The following is a 21,704-nucleotide window of genomic DNA, read 5'->3' on the forward strand; positions in this document are numbered from 1 at the left end:
AGGTAACAATTACAACATGGTGAATGTAGTATGTCCAGATTACATTCATGATACACACATTCATACTGTAGAACATACTCTTTTTGAAGTCATGAAGTAATTACTTATTCAAAAAAAGTACCCAAGAGATATGCAATTTAGGATGCAGCCAGACTGTCAAGTCTTTTCAGTGACTCTTTCTGCAAGTCACATTGTTGGGCCACTTTATGAGCAAGTTATTCAACCACTCGATTCATTCAAAACAATGATTCTTTCAGGAATACGGAAGTTCTAAGCGGCCATGCAATATTTTTTTTTTCTTCTTGTTTTCTCGTTATAACGACTTATTTTCTCGTTATATCGACATAACGAGAGTTGTTTTCTCGTTATAACGACTTATTTTCTCGTTATATCGACATAACGAGAGTTGTTTTCTCGTTATAACGACTTAATTTTCTCGTTATATCGACATAACGAGAGTTGTTTTCTCGTTATAACGACTTAATTTTCTCGTTATATCGACATAACGAGAGTTGTTTTCTCGTTATAATGACTTAATTTTCTCGTGATCTCGACAAAGTTTTATTTATTTGTATTTTTTTACAATGATTGTTTGATCTACTGTTGTTATAGTAACAAACTCAACTTTGACACACATCTGATGGACAGTAATAACGTCTACAATACAAAAATAAAGGCTGATCAATCACGGTTGATATTTCCAGAGACAGTACGCTAAACATGTGTTTGTGTAATTAGCATCTTTAAATGGTCAAAGCAACACCGCAAACACAGGCGTAGCGCCTTCAGGATGCAGAACTATTCTAAAATCTTTCAGAGCTGCTTGGATTCAACTCATATAACGAGAAAATTAAGTCGTTATAACGAGAAAACAACTCTCGTTATGTCGATATAACGAGAAAATTAAGTCGTTATAACGAGAAAACAACTCTCGTTATGTCGATATAACGAGAAAATTAAGTCGTTATAACGAGAAAACAACTCTCGTTATGTCGATATAACGAGAAAATAAGTCGTTATAACGAGAAAACAAGAAGGAAAAAAATTAAATAATGCATGGCCGCTTAGAACTTCCGTACAGGAACGAGACACTCGGAGATGTGGCTGCTTTGTTTTGTAACGATTTTCATTGGTGGAACAAAAGACAAACACAATACTCCCTTTATGAACACAAGTTAACCCACGCATCTTCATCTTTGTTTCTTGGACTGATGCATATACAAGTACACTCGCAATCGTGCGGTTTCTGTTTACCTGTGGCCTCGTGCCTGTATGGCTTGATATTCTGAACAACAACACTCTTGTGGCCTCATTTATAACAATGAGAGTACGCACAGATTTGATTTTAGACTGTGCGTATGCTAAAATCCACGGCAACGTTCATATTTATAAAAACGGTCTTTGATTTGGAAAAGTAGGCTACTTACCGCCGCGTCAGGGTCCGAGCAGACGTACGCGCTTCTTGTGGCAAAGTCGAGTACTGCAGCTATTTGAACATCTAAGCCGCAATAATAATAAAAGCGGTCTACATGCAAGCACTGAATTCATCATAAACAATAAAGATGCAGTGTAAGATTAATTGTGCAGTGTAGTCAGATTTTTTATTAACGGGAGTTTTTGCGAGATTAAACTGACCTTTTTAGTAGCCTAATGTTGAGAGTTCTTTACTCGCTTTCTGTAAAAAGTTTATTCCATGTTGTATTTTTATTTTATTTTACATGAGAACTTGCGAAGTCTTGATTTAGGCCTACTACAAATGCGTAAAACAGAAAAAAAATGCATAAACTCATCTCCGACGGTTTTGTATGGAAGCCCGTTTCCGCCACTGAGTAAAAAAATATAATTCTGCAAGTCATAATGAGAAACTTTCTCGTAATAATGACTTAGTTTCTCGTAGTAATGACTTAGTTTCTCGTAATAATGAAACGAGAAAACAACTCTCGTTATGTCGATATAATGAGAAAATTAAGTCGTTATAACGAGAAAACAACTCTCGTTATGTCGATATAACGAGAAAATTAAGTGGTTATAACGAGAAAACAACTCTCGTTATGTCGATATAACGAGAAAATAAGTCGTTATAATGAGAAAACAACTCTCGTTATGTCGATATAACGAGAAAATTAAGTCGTTATAACGAGAAAACAACTCTCGTTATGTCGATATAACGAGAAAATTAAGTCGTTATAACGAGAAAACAACTCTCGTTATGTCGATATAACGAGAAAATTAAGTCGTTATAACGAGAAAACAACTCTCGTTATGTCGATATAACGAGAAAATAAGTCGTTATAACGAGAAAACAAGAAGGAAAAAAATAAAATAATGCATGGCCGCTTAGAACTTCCGTACAGGAACGAGACACTCGGAGATGTGGCTGCTTTGTTTTGTAACGATTTTCATTGGTGGAACAAAAGACAAACACAATACTCCCTTTATGAACACAAGTTAACCCACGCATCTTCATCTTTGTTTCTTGGACTGATGCATATACAAGTACACTCGCAATCGTGCGGTTTCTGTTTACCTGTGGCCTCGTGCCTGTATGGCTTGATATTCTGAACAACAACACTCTTGTGGCCTCATTTATAACAATGAGAGTACGCACAGATTTGATTTTAGACTGTGCGTATGCTAAAATCCACGGCAACGTTCATATTTATAAAAACGGTCTTTGATTTGGAAAAGTAGGCTACTTACCGCCGCGTCAGGGTCCGAGCAGACGTACGCGCTTCTTGTGGCAAAGTCGAGTACTGCAGCTATTTGAACATCTAAGCCGCAATAATAATAAAAGCGGTCTACATGCAAGCACTGAATTCATCATAAACAATAAAGATGCAGTGTAAGATTAATTGTGCAGTGTAGTCAGATTTTTTATTAACGGGAGTTTTTGCGAGATTAAACTGACCTTTTTAGTAGCCTAATGTTGAGAGTTCTTTACTCGCTTTCTGTAAAAAGTTTATTCCATGTTGTATTTTTATTTTATTTTACAAGAGAACTTGCGAAGTCTTGATTTAGGCCTACTACAAATGCGTAAAACAGAAAAAAAATGCATAAACTCATCTCCGACGGTTTTGTATGGAAGCCCGTTTCCGCCACTGAGTAAAAAAATATAATTCTGCAAGTCATAATGAGAAACTTTCTCGTAATAATGACTTAGTTTCTCGTAGTAATGACTTAGTTTCTCGTAATAATGAGAAACTGTCTCCTAATGACTTAGCCTAATTCACACACACAAAAAGACTCACTCGACGCATGCGCAACGCAAGAGTGACAGCACGCTAGCGCCATCTGTTGGTCAAAGCCATGCAGGAACACCGCTAACATTGCTTTGTTCTGTAATCTAAAGTGTATAATGCTATAGTCTGTCATTAAATAACGATTTCAGATCAATTATCTGTATGTAGTCTTTTGTGTAATAGTTACTCTGCCAGATAGTTATGGCTTCAAACATTCCAGACCAATATTTCAGTTAAGAAATCCAGGCATTTTATGAAGAAATGAAAGCCATTACACATATAAACTTAATTTATAGATGTGTATTTCGATGATTTATTAGTTTTATTAGCTGTCCCTTTCATGCATCACATGCAATGTTAGCGGTGTTCCTGCAGGGCTTTGACCAACAGATGGCGCTAGCGTGCTGTCACTCTTGCGTTCCGCAGGCGCCGAGGAAGTCTTTTTTTTTTGGATTAGGTTAAGTCATTATTTCGAGAAACTAAGTCATAATAATGAGAAACTAAGTCATAATAATGAGAAACTAAGTCATAATAATGAGAAACTAAGTCATAATAATGAGTTAATCCGCTGCTTTGCTTCTGTGAAAATTAATAGAGACAGCAGCCTTAAACTTTGTTTTTGTCATTTACATCAGTTATATTTGTATAAAATAGGCTACACTATATATTTTTGTGTCAGTACATTAATGGCACATTTGAGCAGCTATTAGTAAACTGTGTAAATATAAAGAAATGCCAAATCACATGCAGGTTTTTTCAGACCGTAATCGTGTAATAATTCATTTTAATATGATATGAAACGTCCCATTTTTCTTTCAATAATGTTTTTTAAAGTTTTGCAAGAATTTCGTGATAAACTTTGTATTAGTCGTCATAGAAAGTGATTTTAAAAGTAGGATGGCTCACTTTTTTATAAGATGACTGAATTTAACTTGAATATTCTTACTTTTGGAAACCTACTACTACTGTTTCTAGAAGTAGTAATTTTGATAATAGTCAATAGAAAAAATATAACCACACACACATTGTTTGTCCACAGAATAATTACACATTATTAAATAAAAAGCGTCCCCGCACGAACCTCTACCTCCGCCAGCAGGAAGTCATAATAATGAGAAACTAAGTCATAATAATGAGAAACTAAGTCATAATAATGAGAAACTAAGTCATAATAATGAGAAACTAAGTCATAATAATGAGAAACTAAGTCATAATAATGAGTTAATCCGCTGCTTTGCTTCTGTGAAAATTAATAGAGACAGCAGCCTTAAACTTTGTTTTTGTCATTTACATCAGTTATATTTGTATAAAATAGGCTACACTATATATTTTTGTGTCAGTACATTAATGGCACATTTGAGCAGCTATTAGTAAACTGTGTAAATATAAAGAAATGCCAAATCACATGCAGGTTTTTTCAGACCGTAATCGTGTAATAATTCATTTTAATATGATATGAAACGTCCCATTTTTCTTTCAATAATGTTTTTTAAAGTTTTGCAAGAATTTCGTGATAAACTTTGTATTAGTCGTCATAGAAAGTGATTTTAAAAGTAGGATGGCTCACTTTTTTATAAGATGACTGAATTTAACTTGAATATTCTTACTTTTGGAAACCTACAACTACTGTTTCTAGAAGTAGTAATTTTGATAATAGTCAATAGAAAAAATATAACCACACACATTGTTTGTCCACAGAATAATTACACATTGTTAAATAAAAAGCGTCCCGCACCACGAACCTCTACCTCCGCCAACAGCACCTCAATTTCAGACCATTTTTATAAATGAGGCCCCTGTTCTTTTGAAATTGCTTAATTCAGAAGCCAAGAGCCTCTAATCATGATTAAACCACAAACTTTACATGTACATATAGCAACATTTTAAAACACACACATATTTGGATGTAGCACATCTCTCATCCAAAAAATGTGCATGGGCAACACATGAAAACACATTATTTTTTACATTTCATTATTGGAAATATTGAGTCCTTGTAGAGAACTATATAACCACTTAATAGAAATAGTCAGTGCCGAAGTAGGCCTATATGTAAGATCCAAACGCACCCTGAAGGCTGTATTGCTTCATGGTTCTTTACGCAGAGCGCTGGAAAATTCCTCTGAGTGAAGCCAAGAGAATGTTCCTGTGATAAGACAAGCCACTGCTCAGGGTGACAGAGCAAATAAATGATTCAAAATAATTTCCCTGCAATCTACAGAGATCAAACAAACTGTGTAATAAGATTAACCACAGACTTCCACACACATGTATCATTATACATCCATAATGAGATGAGACTGTTGGGATATGGGAGTGTCTCCTTTTATAGATGTGTGCCTGTGAGGGTTTGTGTTGTGTGTGTTTCCGTAAGATGCCCTGACAGTGCATCTGGAAAGTATTCACAGCGCTTCACTTTTTCCATATTTTGTCATGTCACAGCCTTATTCCAAAATAGATTTAATTCATAATTTTCCTCAAAATGCTACAAACAATACCCCATAATGACAACGGGAAAGAAGTTTGTTTGAAATCTGTGCAAATTTATTAAAAATACAAAAAAATCACATGAAATATCAGTAGGCTACCCTTGTAATTAAGTGAGAAACATTTTGAAACGTAGTTTCTATCTTTGTCCACTAGAGGACAGCATTGATCCCAAAATGAATCACAGACGTTGGTTGTGGGCAAGTGAGGTTCATGTGAAGCCTATTACAGTATTTACATAGTGTTGCAGACATTGACAGATGTATTGTTTTTAAAGGAATGACAACACCTGTTGAATTGTGATTGTTATCTCTTTGAAATGAAGACCTGATAGGTGTATTCAGTTGCCTGTTGTAATTTTATATTACTTGATGGAAAATTCTCACATATCCTTTAGCACGAATCACTCATTGAGCTAATAAAAGAGCATTGTATCTAGTTGGAAATAAAGATGGAGATTTGCTTTGCATAATCATAATTCCATGCAGTTAGTTTGTGTTCTAAAATAATGACCACACCACATTTGCTTGTGGATTTTTTTTTTGACAGTTTGACAATATTTTGCAGGTTAAATTATAGTTATACATTTATCAGACTGATAACAAAAAATATTTAAAAATTATTTAAAAAAGAAAGTTCAGAGCATCACATCCCATTATTACAGGTGTTTTGTTCTTTGAACAGCATTTATTTGAATTAGGCTATATCATTCAGCTATAGTGAGCTACTTTCTGTCCCTGGAAGTTACAATTTCCTTACAATAACATATCACATTATTCTTTCGGTTTTCATTATTTAAAATGCAAGGTGCATACTGACTGTCAGCATCTATCCTTTCACTGGAAAGTCTCTCACGGTCAGATTTGCATTGTTCTATATTTAGTCAAAAAGAAAAGTCACGTATTGTTAATTTAAAAACGCCTTACATTTCTAGAGCTGTGCATAACGTAATGCCTGTCCACATTCATGCAGATATTATTAAGAGATATATTAGAGTTTGATACCTTGATGCCATAACATTTGTTGTATTTTATGAAACTGTTTTAGTAAGTGTTTGAGACATTATCTACTCAGACATGCAGTCAGAAAAAGTTGAGTGATTTTTTTTAGCACATATTAGCACATTTGCCCTCATCATTTACAAACTACATGGTCTTTTATTTGAAGGGTTTCATGTTAATTTCAGTGGCTGGCACACACAGAGGTGAGCATAATTGATGTCACAAAGATTGGTAACTTGTCAAGCTGATTCTCCCTCACCATCTGTGCAAGTGCCAAGTTATTATCAGTGTGGAATACTGTTTAAACAAGTGGCGCCAGATAAATGGAGTGGCATAGCTGTGTATTATCATATTGACAGTGAAATAACATCTTGATCTTTGTTTTTATGACTGCTTGCTCATCTTTATGTCCAATGTTTTACTATGTATATATATATATATATATATATATATATATATATATATAGTGCAAATATTTACTTTTATATTTACTTTTAAATTATTTATTTTTAAAGTTTTAAAGTGACAAAAAAAAACTAGTAAATATTTGTTCAATGTTACTAAAAATCGACCCCTTGGAACACTGACCATTTTGACCTTAATAAATACACACATGTATGTATGCATAACAAAAAGTCTAGGCTAAGTATATCTGCTAACACGATATCTAGCATTTCTATCTGATAATACTATTATAAAGACAGAAATGGGTGGAGGAGAGCCTCCGGTGAGTGGTGGTTAATATTGCAGACCTCTGAGGCCACAGATAGCACTTTAAATATATATATATATATATATATATATATATATATATATAAAAGATCCAGTATGGTGCTTTGAGTGTCTCAAAACCATGTGTGCCATTGGTACTATATTTGGAGGGAAATTATATATTTTTACACTACCGTTCAAAAGTTATCATGCGTATCACAGTTTCCACAAAAATATGAAGCAGCACAACTGTTTTTAACGTACATAATAGTAATAAGTGTTTATTGAGCATCAAAGAAGCATATTAGAATGATTTCTGAAGGATCATGTGACACTGAAGACTGGAGTAATGATGCTGAAGACTTTGCCATCACAGGAATAAATGACATTTAAAAATATATTGGAACAAAAAACAGTTATTTTAAATTGTAATAGTTCTTTCTTATTTCTTGCTTTCTTTCTTTCTTTATTCATTTGAATTGTATTTTATCATTACACATGAAAACCACAACATACAGGTTTGGAACTACATGCGGATAATACTGACGAATTTTTCATTTTAAGGCACTATTCTCTTATTTATATTCCTACACGTTTAAATATTTTGTCTAAAAATGTTATTCAATATATTAACTGAACATTAACTGTATATTTATTGAACTATTGTTTGAAAGCTATATCTCGCTTGAATTTGTGTTTATCTGTGGCCCTCAGCTGAATTACACAAAACTTGACTTTCCAAACACTGTCAGAATTTTTTCATTTTGATTTTTATGATCTCTAATCTCTATTTCATCCCCCCCCCATGATTAGATGTGTGGTGTAAAACATCCATCATGTCAGGAATGTTGACAGATTTCTTATTAATCTGACACAAGCAAAATAATCTCCTGTCTTTGTATTTTTAGATAACCAAATATTTTTTCAGGACAAATTTACAATCACATTTACATTTTGGGTTTCTAGTAAGTGACACACTTAGCGTGAGAAGAGATTACATGAGAGATGGAAAAATATCCATCTGGAAGAGGTGGTACCCATGTAGAAACAGGAAGGCGTGCACATGAGTCACTCATAGAGAGGACAAAAACGTTAATCTTTGTTTTGGCAGTCGCACCGTCCAAACAACCCTAGATGAAAAGTCACTAAAATAACTTACATACAAACTCCAGGGCATTTGAATTCACTGTGTAGACATAAGGCTTCACCAGTGAGAGCTGATGTATCAGATCTTCATTTCTGGTCCACAATTATCCCTCATTCTGAAACACTGCATCAAGTAAAGGCATCCTTTGTGGTTTTAACTAATTTTATAATGTAAGTAAGTAAACTGCCAATATAACTTGAACGGTGCTCTAATGCTAAGCAAAGGTGTATGAGAATCACACCATGCTATAATAAAAACCCCAAATGACCAGCAAAGGTTAGTCTTGACATTACCAACGATGATGGCGTGTCATTCGTGCTTGCTCCTAGCTAATCTGGAAGGTTGATGCAAATGCCTGAAAAACGTCCTGGCAATTATTTGCATGCAAACAAATGTGTGAGGGTCATTTCAAAAGCTGACTTCTGATCAGCATCTATAGTATAGTTCACTACAGCGGAGTTGGATTTTGTGTCTTTGGTATAATGGTCAAATTCAGCTGGAGTTTGGGAGCAGACAAAGTTGTTTCACTGGGATAGATAGCTGACTATATTTCCTGCCACTTACATCTGAGGTATCTGCATCATGGAAACGGGTAAGGTGTAGTTTTACCTGTTCTTGGTATTTAAAAACTCTGTAGCTTGAGCTCAGTTTTTTGTCATGCTGTTTAATTTGAAGGTTAAGATTAATCTTCTTGGAATGATTGAACTACATCACTTAATATTAAACTCTAACGATAACCGTTCTGATTACTTAATTACAAGACAACTTCATGATAGACATAGCTCAGTGTACTTTGAAGCAGTTTTAACTTGCTTATAATACAGAAAATTGCAACAAATTTATATATCAGACAGTCTTCGATGCTTGTAAGTGGCAGCAGAACTTCAGAGCTCCTCAACTTCATTCATGAAGCTGGAGTCTTTTACATAACGCTACAATCATTTTTGCATGCAATTTCCTATCACAGACATTTTTAAATGGCAAATACACTGTTCTGTTGACTAGGATCTTTGCTTCCCAGGAATCGTCTTATTGTATTTTCTGGAAATGTACTTCAACATCAATGCTGAATGATGACCTTGTTTTGCTCCGTTTGCATCTTCCTCCATTAACTATGAGGCATATTTGACATAAACATAAAAGTGGTGTTTCAACTGGACGGAGTTAGTGTTTGTAAACTGATCAATTTGCATTGACCATAAACCAAAGATAATTTCCATGCCAGTTACAGATGCATGCCATAAAACTGACTAGAGATACTGAACCTGCTCGAAAATGAAGCTGCAAATGAGAAATTTGAAGAAACACTTGTGATAATAAATGGGCAGTTATTAAACAAACCAGAGCTTCGGTCTGAATACTATCAAAAGCTGTATTTGTGTGCAACTGTGAATTCATTTGACTGACATTCACCCATATGATTAATAACCTACACAAACGGAATAACATCAGGCATCCACCATTAATCAGCTACGTTTTTCCATGTTTACAAGTACCTTATGCTCTCTGTGTATTTCTGCAGAGTTCTCGAAGAGAGTGTATCAGGGAGTCAGGGTGAAGCACACAGTGAAAGATCTGCTGGCAGAAAAGAGGTCACGGCAGACGAGCGGCCCGCGCTACGCTGTAAGTCCACCGCTTAATCGTACCTGGTCAATACCCTCAACTGAAACATACCCCGCCCTGTCATTCACAATGCTTCCTTTCACTCCATTCACCCTGCCACTCTGCTCTTCTTTCATATATGCAAACAGACAGTTTAAAACAGTTGGTATATTCTGTGCCCGGCCACTTTATTCGCTCGTTGGCTTATGTTTTTTATTCTAATGATGAACCTATGGCCTCTGATACAAACCCTCGGAGTCTCGTCCTTTTCTCACACGGGTGGGATGAAGCAAAGCCCGTTAGTGAATACCTGCACATAAGCGGCAAACAATAGCAGCAGTGCTGATGGTCATGAGCGGCTGAGGTTTGGGAGTCAGCCATTCTTTTGCTGCTGTAGTATGGCTATGCAAAGTCAAACACTCGCACACCTGCTCCACTGTATTGTTCCTCCTGTAGACCACAGACAAGTCGCCTGTTGTCACTCTAGACAAGCACAAATCAGACTTGCAGACATCTGGCTGCACAAGAGAGAACGCTTTTTTCCATGTCAATGGCATGCTGAACTCGCTTTTGTTTGAATAAGTAGCATAATGGCTTCTGTCTCGCCACTGTACAAACTAATAGTAATGCAAAATTTTAAAACATTGTATTTGTATTTAATTTAAGGCTGTCAAATCGTGATTAATCGCATCCAAAATAAAAGTTTGTGTTTACATAATATGTGTGTGTACTGCATATATTTATATGTATATTTAAAAACACATACATACATGTATATATTTAAGAAATATATGTAATATATATTTATATTTATATATAATATAAATCATACATAAATATGAATATATATATATAAAAATATTAAATATATACATGTATGTTTGTTTATTTAAACATGTAAATATATACAGTACACACACATATATTATGTAAACACAAATTTTTACTTTGGATGTGATTAATCACGATTAAACGATTTGACAGTCCTAAATAATACTTAAACAATATTAAGTATTGTGAAAATAAAATTAACCTTTCTAAAAAGTGACAATTATTAACACATTAAATGTTTTTAAATTCTTAAATGTTTAAAAAAAATTATACATATACATACGCAGTTGTGGTCAAAATTTATAAAATATAAAAAATAACATGTATTTTGTACAATCCCTCCTATGTGGGTAAAATAATTTACATTTTGCAGATATTGTATGTATAATTTTGACCACTATGTGTATGTGTGTGTGTGTATACTTTAATTTTAAGTATAGTTAATTAAGTATGCTTACTTTTTAAACTAATATTATAATATTTACTTCTTATATATTCTTTAATATTTGCTTCTTATTACTCTTTAAATTATATAATATATACATATATTCAATGAATAAAATGATATATATATATATATGTACTGTATATATAAACATTAATTGTAATATTTCATATATATTATTATATATAGTATAATAACATATATTATATTGTATAATTTTTTATATTATATATATGTGACAATTGTGACTTCAGATTTCCATGTTTGATGTATTCTTGGTTCTTTGTGCCGTGACTGGTAATTAATCTTTTGTATGTTATGCACCAGCTGAAAAGTAACTATGTTTTCGAAAAATAATAAAAAGACGTGTATATAGGTGTTAATCATTGTGATCCCACAGGGACACGACTGAGACCAAACACATACCACAATGGCAGAGCAGGGGGAGGGTTGCACAGGAGAATCAGAGCATGTCGAGGCCACGCAGAACAAAAATTGCTTTATAATAAGCTTACATCTGTATCTATGGCCTTTTATTTGGGGTTGAAGAGCCATCTGCAGACTTCAGCAAATGCTGTCCACAGAAGTCATGTCCAAACACAGGACCAAAACAATACAGACACTTGCCAGGGGTTCCAGACGAACAATAGTAAAATACTACTCTTGTATAATCTTTGGTCAAAGAAAAATGTTTAAATAAAAGTTGCATGGTTCAGAGGATAACAAACATTTCACAGTAAGAGCTGATATTACAGAATGTGATTAGATTTTATTTTACATATTGTTTTAAGTATTGTGCTACTAGTCAGTGTTATTTTAGTAGGATTGAGATACTACATACTACATATATTTTATTAATATTTACATTTTTTTCATTTTAGTTTTTAATTTAGTAACATTTTTTATAAAATGCCAACATAGTTTGTATACATTTTTATTTCAATTTTAGTTTAGTTATTTTAGTGCATCAAGTAAAAAAAAAAAAAAAAAGGAATGTTGCATTGGCAGCTAACTGAAAAAAAGCAAACAAATAAAATATAAACAAAAAAATAAGGTCAAGCACGAATCGTAACAGCCATTTCAAAATGATTTCAAAAAGTAAAAGAATATGATTTATGAAACAGAACAGGAACCCCCCCCCCCAAACAAACTGGGAATCACACAAATTTTGCATCTACACTAAAATGTCCCTTTATTTCTAGCAACATGGCATAAGCAAATACTTTCCATATAATACTTGTGGACATAATACATATTGTCCAGGCGTCAATTCAAAAAGCAGAGTCCTGGTAAATATGAAAAGCGAAAAAAGTGCCTGACATCTTAATGCACAGAATCTTCATTTTACTGTTTCACACTCTTGTACAGTACACTCTTAAAACTAAAGGTGCTTCACGATGCCATAGAAGAACCTTTTTGTCTAAATGGTTCCATAAAGAACCTTTAACATCTGAAGAACCTTTCTGTTTCACAAATGGTTCTTTGTGGTGAAAAAAGGTTCTTCAGATTATAAAAAGGTAAGAAAGAGATGGTTCTTTAAAGAACCTTTGACTGAATGGTTCTTTGTGGAACCAAAAATGGTTCTTCTATGGCATCGCTGTGAAGAACCTTTTGAAGCACCTTTATTTTTAAGAGTGTAGAGTTATTTCATTGCTGGCTCGAGAGGCTCTCCACCCCGAAAACCACCAACCCCCTCACTTCCACCTACTCCAGCTTGGTTTATCTTGAGGCTGAATCAGGTGGAGTACCACAGCCTTTCTAGCTCTTCATCAGCCTGATTTCCATACCATGCCTTCAAAGAGGCACTGAGGCGTAGGTTGTTCACATAGGGAAGTCTTGGGGCGAGCAAATGACATTCAAATACTAGCCTCAAAATTTGCTTGCCCTCCAGCCAGTGCTGCCTTGATATCAGCTCTTTTATGCTTGTAATATGCAAAACGAAAGAGAGCCTGTGTCTGTCTATTGCCTCACCAATAACTCTCAACCATTTAATAGCAAAATTGTATGCTACAAATCTCTAAGTCCCACTGGCGTTTTAGTAGTAGAAGAACTGTACCTTAACTAGTCGCATCCTCTAGTCTTGCAAAACTGGTTGGAAGAGAAAATGAGATACAATACATTTGTGTTTTAGAGTCTGCATTGATGAATATCATTGTGTTTTAGATTTTTGTTTTTCATCGGATCAGGTTGTTTGATTTGAACACTTGCAAGTGAGGCACTCTTTGCAATCTCGCTGAGATTTCTGGCAGTTCAATAGATGTATGCAAATATTAGCTTGTCGTGTGCCATTAAGACTGGATTGCATTAGTCAAATGAGCTAAATAATCACAGAAAACTGATGGTTAATGTGGAAAGTGATGATATCAACCTTTTTTTCTAGGGTGTCTCATCTCCTCCGAGTCCGTTTGTTCAAATGACTGGTGAGTCACCAAACACTTCACAAGTCTATTTAATTCAGAAATGTGCAATGCCATTTCTAGATATACTGTAAATACGGTCTTGGTCATGAAATATTTTCATGTAATGATCAAGATTGTTGTGGTCTCTTCAGGTTCTCACATGCTTCCGAGTTACTACGGCATGAGAAGACCTTTCATTGCAGACACAGAGTTTTGTTCCTCAACGAAACCCTTTTCTACTGATGTCTACCCCTCTTCGCTAATGGGAAAGTCTCTCTCGTGTGACACCGGATGCGTGTCTGGTTATTCCTCGCTTATAGACAGCTACTACCCGGAGTCTTTTGGCGACTACCGCAGCACATCTTTCTCCAGCGGAGGAAGTACGATATTCTCGCCCTCTGCATTGTCTTCTTTGCTTCCTTCTTACTCCAGTGACTCATCGCATTATTTGCTGGTAAGATATGGCACATGGAGTGAGGTGGCACAGTAACAAATATATATATATATATATATATAATGTCAGTGATGTTTAAATGTAGCCAAAATCATTCATATGGTGTGTCCATCTGTCCAAGTCTACAAGTGCGGGACAACATTTGTTCTGCTTTGTGATAGAAATATTTAGTAGTTCAGCCATTTTTAAGCTATAAAGGAACTTTTTTTGCTTTTATTTCCATATGGGACAAAGTTCAAATGAATCAATGAATTAAATAAGTTTGCAGGCAGTTTTCATCTAAGTTAGTACAAGTTTTTAGAAAACACAATACAATTTTGTAATTAATTTTAAAAACATTTCAATATTACATTATTATTATTATCACATTTTATATGTTTATATAGTTACAATTAAATATATCTTTTCATTTGATTAATTTATTTCAAATTAACATTTGCATAAAACATTTTCAAAGTTTTATCATTTTTTTTGGGGGGGGGGGGTAAAAATATAAAAAATTTAGTAGTCATTTTAGTATATAAAATATAGTATTAATTTGTAAGATATATTGTATATACTTTATTATATTTATTTATAAATATTTTTCAGTTTCATCCAAGTATTATACGTTTTAGTAAAAGAAAAGAAAAGTATAATAATTAAAAATAATTGTTTATTTTATGGGCATATGGGACCAAGTTCAAATGAATCAATAAGTTAAATAAGTTATTACAGGCGGTTTTAACCAAATAGTACACATTTTCAGAAAAATATTTTAAAAAAAAGTTTTAAATAAATGTATATTTATATATATAAATGTATATTTAATATTTTTGTACTGAAAACTAATTAAAAATAAAGTTTGCAGTCATTCAAGTATTTAAATAATTTACAAACATATTTTATTTTATTTCATAAGTTTATTCTGGCCTTGACCAGTTCTTCTAAACAGTTCTCACTTTACAACATCATACTGGATTTTTGTGTGCTGTGCCATTCTTTTGTGTATATTTTTCACATTTTTATCTGTTGTCTGTTATCTCTTCCATCGCTATTCATCTTGTTCGAAAATATCTTGTCTTTAGTACAAGGAGATACAGCAAGCTTTTGAATTTAGTGTCTTTGTGACTTAAGAGAACATTGTAATAATCTGTGATGTAAATCGCTGGCACCTCAGACTTGAGGGTAATGAATTCTTGCTTATGTTCACTGCAGAGGGACCCTTGGGAGCCCACGGGGAGCGACGGGGTGGAGGGTTTGTGTGGAGATGCTCTGGCTCCCATGCCCCTGTCTACACCCAGTTCTCTGGTCAACCCCGAGACCGTCAGCCCGACCCAGTTCCGCTCATCATCCCGGGGCTCTAGCATGACGTCTTCACAGTCGTACTCTCTCCATTCACTGGATGAAGTCAATTATCACTCCTCGTTTCAAACCACCTCTGGCAGCTTTGCTTCCCTTTCATTCATGACTGAGCCTGCATCCAAACTAGTGCCAGTACTACCCTCAGAAGATACTGAAAATGCCCCTTCAGCCTTGAGCGACAGCCTGGCTTGGGGCAAGGAGGACACTGCTAGCACTTGGTCACATTATGAGGTCAGGAGGGCATTCTGAGATTGAACTGGAAGGAAATAAAGGCTTTCCAGCCTTGCAGATCAACACCTCTTCAATACACAACAATTAGCACTCAAATCTTTTTGCCAGTTTTACTTAGCTTAACATTGGGGAACAAATTATATAAATCTTTGATTTAATGATTTATTTGTATCATTTATTATAATTGTATCTTCTTTTTTTGTCATCACAACTTATATTGTGTCAGCTGGATAATTAGGATAATAATCAGTATAAGGTGTCTGTTTATTCAAATTTTTATTACTGTGACACATAAGTGACTGTGAGTCTATATAAATGTTATTATCTGCAAACGTTAAGTGTTACAATATTTATAGTCGCTGTGTAATATCTAGCTAGTCCTATTTCTCTTCTTGTGACTCTTCAAAGACCTGTTGTGAAAATGGTCTAAAAGGTAAATAAACTAGAATTACAAAAAAAAAGCATTCTCGTAACTCTACAAGCACGATGGAATTCAAAGAATTATAAAAAAAGTTATAAACAACAGAAAAAAACATTATATTTAATGAAATCTCATTTTATTGAACGATTAAATATACAAACATTTTCAGGACAACAAAAACATTAAAACAAGTTTTTCATTAATATATTAATATTTTTTCAAATACAATTTAGAGGATTAGGAAAAATACATAACAACAGATTTCTTTTTTTATTCTTTTTTTTAATTCATTTTTTTAGATAAAGAGATGTAAGTCAGTTCAATTCTAAAGTAAGAGTCTTTCAGGAACTTTTTATGTACATACAATATATACCATATAAAACTAATAAATTGACCTAAAATTGATTGATCTATCAGATGCTGTCCTATAATAACAAATATTTTTTTAAGCTTAAAAGAAAAAAAAAATTCAGAAGGATTGCTGAAATAATAGCACAAATCAGACCCAAATTCACAATATTCACAATTAAATAATAATAATAATAACAATCAGAATCAGAATGAGCTTTATTGCCAGGTATGTTTTCACATACGAGGAATTTGTTTTCATGACAGAAGCTTCCGCCGTGCAACAGAATGACAGCAACAGAACAAAAACACAGATAATAAAAGAAGAATAAATAATAAAAAAAGAACAAGTAAATAAGGAATAACAATATATAAATTGACAGTTGTATGTGCAGGTATATTACAATAGACAGTTTTGTATGTACAAGTATATTATGTGCAAATTAATAATAAACAATAAAACTGCTATCAAGTTGAAAGCTTACAGGCAATAATTTAAAGCAGATTTCTTTGAATTAGAGTAGGCTACTGATTCAATAGTCATATGCAATAGCAATATATATTATTATTTATTATTATTATTTTAACCAGTAGAATTTACCTCTGCGTGTGAAAAGTTTGGAGAAATTGCTGAAAGTGCATTACATTTATTGCCAAATAAACGAATTATGCTTTATATTCATATAAACGGAGTCCGATGAAATAGTTACACGCAATCCTCTTGCGACATGGCCTGCAGTTCTCCCGTTTCATCAGTAGGGGGCGACATTCAACTATCTCGTAGTAAGCGACCTCCACAACCCGGTTGAAATCTTTCTTAAGAGATTTTTTTAGGATTATGGAAAATCTGTTCATTAATTTGACTGATAATAAAGGGCTGGTAAGAAAACAATATTTTGAAACTGGAGGCCTATCTGCAGCGGATTAACTTTACAAAACAATTTCACAAAGGCATATTCTTCCACATAGTCTGCCGAGACAGAGTTTAAATGAAGACTTACCAAGGTGTTTGAAGATGTATTTATAAAGTACCCCATCTTTTTTTCAATACTTAAATCTCTAATTATTCTGCCGTTTCGAACGAAATGTTCGATTTGTCTGTACTACATGTCACATGGAGCCATTTTCGGGCTTCTCTTCTAAGACAAAGAACATCGGCATGTAGGTTAATCATTCTACATGCGTTCAGTCTTAAATACTCGACAGTTAAATCTGACACGCGTAAATAAACAACGGCATTATGATTTCAGAGGTCTCGAAATGTAAATGTGCCACTTGAAACTTTTCATTTAAATGAGGCTATTTCAGAAATAAAAGTGTGTGGGTGTGAGATTCTGTTTGAGATCAGCACCACACAGCATCAAACAACACCCTACTTATATATTTTTTAAGCATTTAAATGATGATAATATGCAATGATCAATTAAACTGATGCATTAAAACAAAAATACCCTGAGAAAAGAAATTAATAAATATTATTGTGAACACTGATGGTTTAAGTCTCAGTTAACTTGACTTTTGATTTTTAAGAAATGCCGAGGACCCTTTCAATTAAATATATAATTATAATTGAATTTATTTCATATTCAGCTTTGTTATACCTGCCTCCACTGTCCTAATACCTTGACTTTAGCAGACGTCCCAATTGTTCTGATGACAAACATGGCTGCTTTCATATGCCACGCCCACCACTCCAAAAATTCTTAAAATACTGCCTAAATTTGTTCCACAAGACGCAATATTTAATTTTTGTGATAAGACTACCTATTACAGAAGATATTTACAATGTGTCATGGCATGTAAAACTTAATTTGAGCCTTCAGTCTCCCTGCAAAGTTGAAATAGTGCTTTTAAGTGAGACTCCAACCATCAACACCAAAAGGATGATAAGATGTTAAAAATATATATTTGGTTGATGTCAAAATGTGAAATAACACAACATTCTATTAAAAGAGATGTTGTTATATGCACTGTAATAGCGAATATCACTCAGAAATAAGTCTTTTTATGAAGCCTTTGAATATTCAAATTGAAAGTATAGCGCAATCAAATCATTGTCAAATCATTGAGTTCTTGGGCTTTTAAATAGTAGGGATGAGGGGAGAAAAACTCAAACTAAAATATCCCTAGCTATATTACTGTGTAATTGTATATGTCCTGAGAGTGTTTTGAGGTTACTTTATTGAGACTTTTGAAGACTTTTGTGAATAATTCGTTCTTGCCCATATAATAGAGCAAAGAACTGACGTTGGGGTGTTTTACTGTAGCTCTGCCAGAGATTTCCTCCTTTTCAGACCAATATGTCTGGTAAGTAAAAATTCATTTTTCTTTCATATAAGATGTTTTCTTCTTCAGCAACCTGAAAAACATTGAGAGAAAAAAAGATATTATTTAAAATCATTAAATACATTGGTAAACGTTTCTTGGAAATGTATAGGTCAAAACTTCAGTCTTATACTAATATTTTAAAACAGCAAACACATAAGAAGGATTACATTTAAACAAATTTGTGCATTTTTATATAATCAATTAATTGAATAAATGTGCTTTCTGAAATTGATTTCTTGCAGTTTAATGGGAATATTAATATTTCTGGTGATTAATTCAAGCTCACGTTTTATTTATAGCTTGAATTATCTGTCTGCCTTGTATTTTTTGCTCAACTTTTCTTCAAGCAAAACTGAACATGGATTTATCTGAAGATTTATTTACTGTGTTATTTTAAACTTTACGATGTCGACCATCGTGTCAACTGAATGCAATGATTTCCTGAATAACTAACTGTAAACGATGACTGAATATAATTTCGACATTTTAACCAGAATCCAAACTTTTCTTCAGAGCGCATACGAATAGACTACATATTAAAATAGGTTTAGCTGTCAATGAGCCCATTAAAACACAGCCGAGGGACGTTTTTGCTGTCTTCTCAAGCTCAGCGCACTTTTTGCCCTCTGTAAACTCAACTGCCTCCATGAACTCAGCCATGGCGTGGCGTTGTTTTGAGTTACTTATGTTCAGACAGAATTTTTATGTATACTAGCTATATTAACAGGGATCAGGAAGACGTCCCACTGTGCATGTCTTCACGGGACCGAACAACCAATTAAAAAATTAGGAAAGAAGGACAACTATTTTCCATCTATTTTTGCACATTTCATTTTGGGGGAAGCTTTTAGGCGCGGCTTCACTCATATAGGAAGAGATAAGAGGACTGCCCATTAACTATATCAAGAAATAACTTCACATTTACCAAGCTGATCGCAAAAACTAACTTGGACCCCGGACGTTTTTAGGGAATTTAAAACAACTGTTGCTTATCGACAGCGGCAAATCTAAACGGGTTTTCTGTTGGACTCCGGCTTGAGTTTACCATCTATTTTTCAATGTACATTCTCTGTTCTCTTGTATGCGGCTTTTGCTGTAAGAAGAGTGTTTACTTACGGTTGTAATTCGTAGAGGCGTCTACCGAGGAAGCTTCTCTTTCTCCTCGTCTCGCAAGCAGAGTTTTACAGTATTTTTACTTCGCTCCCGCGAACCCAACTTTGTGCGCCTTGTGCTCTCGAGTGAAACTGTCAATAATTAGATTAGGGTAGGCTTAGCTTACTCGCCAGTTTAGTCGGGTTTTTACAGCTATAAGAAACTTTAGACTGCTCGAACTCCAAATTAAAACCGTCGTCCCGAGTCAAAGATGGCTGGAGAGCATGTTTCTCGAAATGCTCTACAGTTTATTGTAATGCGAAACTAACCAATTCACTGCCGGATCACTAGTGCGCTCAGACAAATGGAGTCTTAACTGGGAAGACGAGCATAGTTTTTCTAATCTTGTGGGATATCTTATATTTATTGGCGTTTTCCAATGGCATATGGAAAAAAGCGAACGCTATCTGTGTATGGTGAAAGAGGGGCAGTGACAAATAAGGACGTCGAAGATTATAAATAGGAGAAATATTCTAAAGATCTACTAAATAGATGTGCCAATAAGGTCTTGATGTAATCTCTGTATTAGTGTTGCTTCATTCATTTTCATTCATTAAAAACATTGTTTAGAAATATTTTCGTTTAATGACTCTAAAATGTCAAGTGGTGTAACCATTAAGTAAAAAGTGGCAAAATAGTAGGCTACTTTCCTTGCAACTTCATTATTTTGACATGAGATCGGTTTTTTTTTCTCAAAACAGTTTTAAACACATTTTACACAACGTAAAACAACTAAATTGCTTCCCACACAGACATTTATTTTCATTATAGGTAGAAATGCTATAATGTCAACATATTTGACTTTGAAGCCCCACAATTATATATATATATAAACAAACAAGAACTGAATAAATCTCTTCTATGAAGAACATGCATTCATTATCTAAATGTTTATATTTAAAAATATATATAATATATATATATTTTTTCTTTTTTTTTCTTTAAAAAAAATTGATATATATAAAATATCAAAATTTAGATAATCAATGTAAAGTTGATTTGCAACGATTTGTCTCGTGAAAAGTGCTATACAAATAAACTTGAATTGAATTGAATTGAATGCATGTTCTTCATAGAAGAGATTTATTCAGTTCTTGTGGGTTTTTATTGACATATCAGATCCAAACAAAAGTCACTTCACTGACCCAGAACCATTGTCTAAAATAAAAGATGAATGTAAAAACTCTGATTCCAATACATTAACATTTTCCTTTTGGCAAAATAAAAAGAGAGTTTTTTTTCTGCACAGACTGCTTTACAGATAATCTGAATTTTGACAAAAATATTGAAAATTAATGCCAGTGGTGAATGAAAATGAAATAAAACTTTCTGACTTGTTTTTTCCAGCAGATAAACCCAAGGTATACCAGGGTGTGCGTGTGAAGACCACTGTTAAGGAGTTACTGCAGAAGCACAGAGCCCTGCAGGCACAGACAACCGCAACGGTAAACAATGGTGTTGGATAGGCTACCAATAAAACTCATAAATCAGACACTACTGACGTACAAGTTCATGGTGGCCAAACTAAAACGAAGCCTGGTCAGTGTAATATCAAATTTAAAGC

At 33.9% G+C, this 21,704-nt stretch overlaps 1 protein-coding gene across 1 annotated transcript; it reads left to right on the forward strand.

The window, feature by feature from the left end:
• The first annotated feature begins 9,163 nt into the window (after positions 1-9,163).
• Positions 9,164-16,015, forward strand: LOC107597593 (uncharacterized protein C11orf53 homolog). Its single transcript, XM_016288738.1, has 5 exons — positions 9,164-9,177; positions 10,108-10,208; positions 13,844-13,883; positions 14,015-14,316; positions 15,514-16,015. Exons 1-5 carry the CDS (start codon positions 9,168-9,170, stop codon positions 15,907-15,909), a joined length of 849 nt encoding a protein of 282 aa, XP_016144224.1. The 5' UTR covers positions 9,164-9,167; the 3' UTR covers positions 15,910-16,015.
• The last annotated feature ends 5,689 nt before the right edge of the window (positions 16,016-21,704 follow it).

This window comes from Sinocyclocheilus grahami, unplaced genomic scaffold (assembly GCF_001515645.1).
Source record: "Sinocyclocheilus grahami isolate Dianchi unplaced genomic scaffold, SAMN03320097.WGS_v1.1 scaffold233.1, whole genome shotgun sequence".
In the NCBI taxonomy this organism is placed as follows: Eukaryota; Metazoa; Chordata; class Actinopteri; order Cypriniformes; family Cyprinidae; genus Sinocyclocheilus; species Sinocyclocheilus grahami.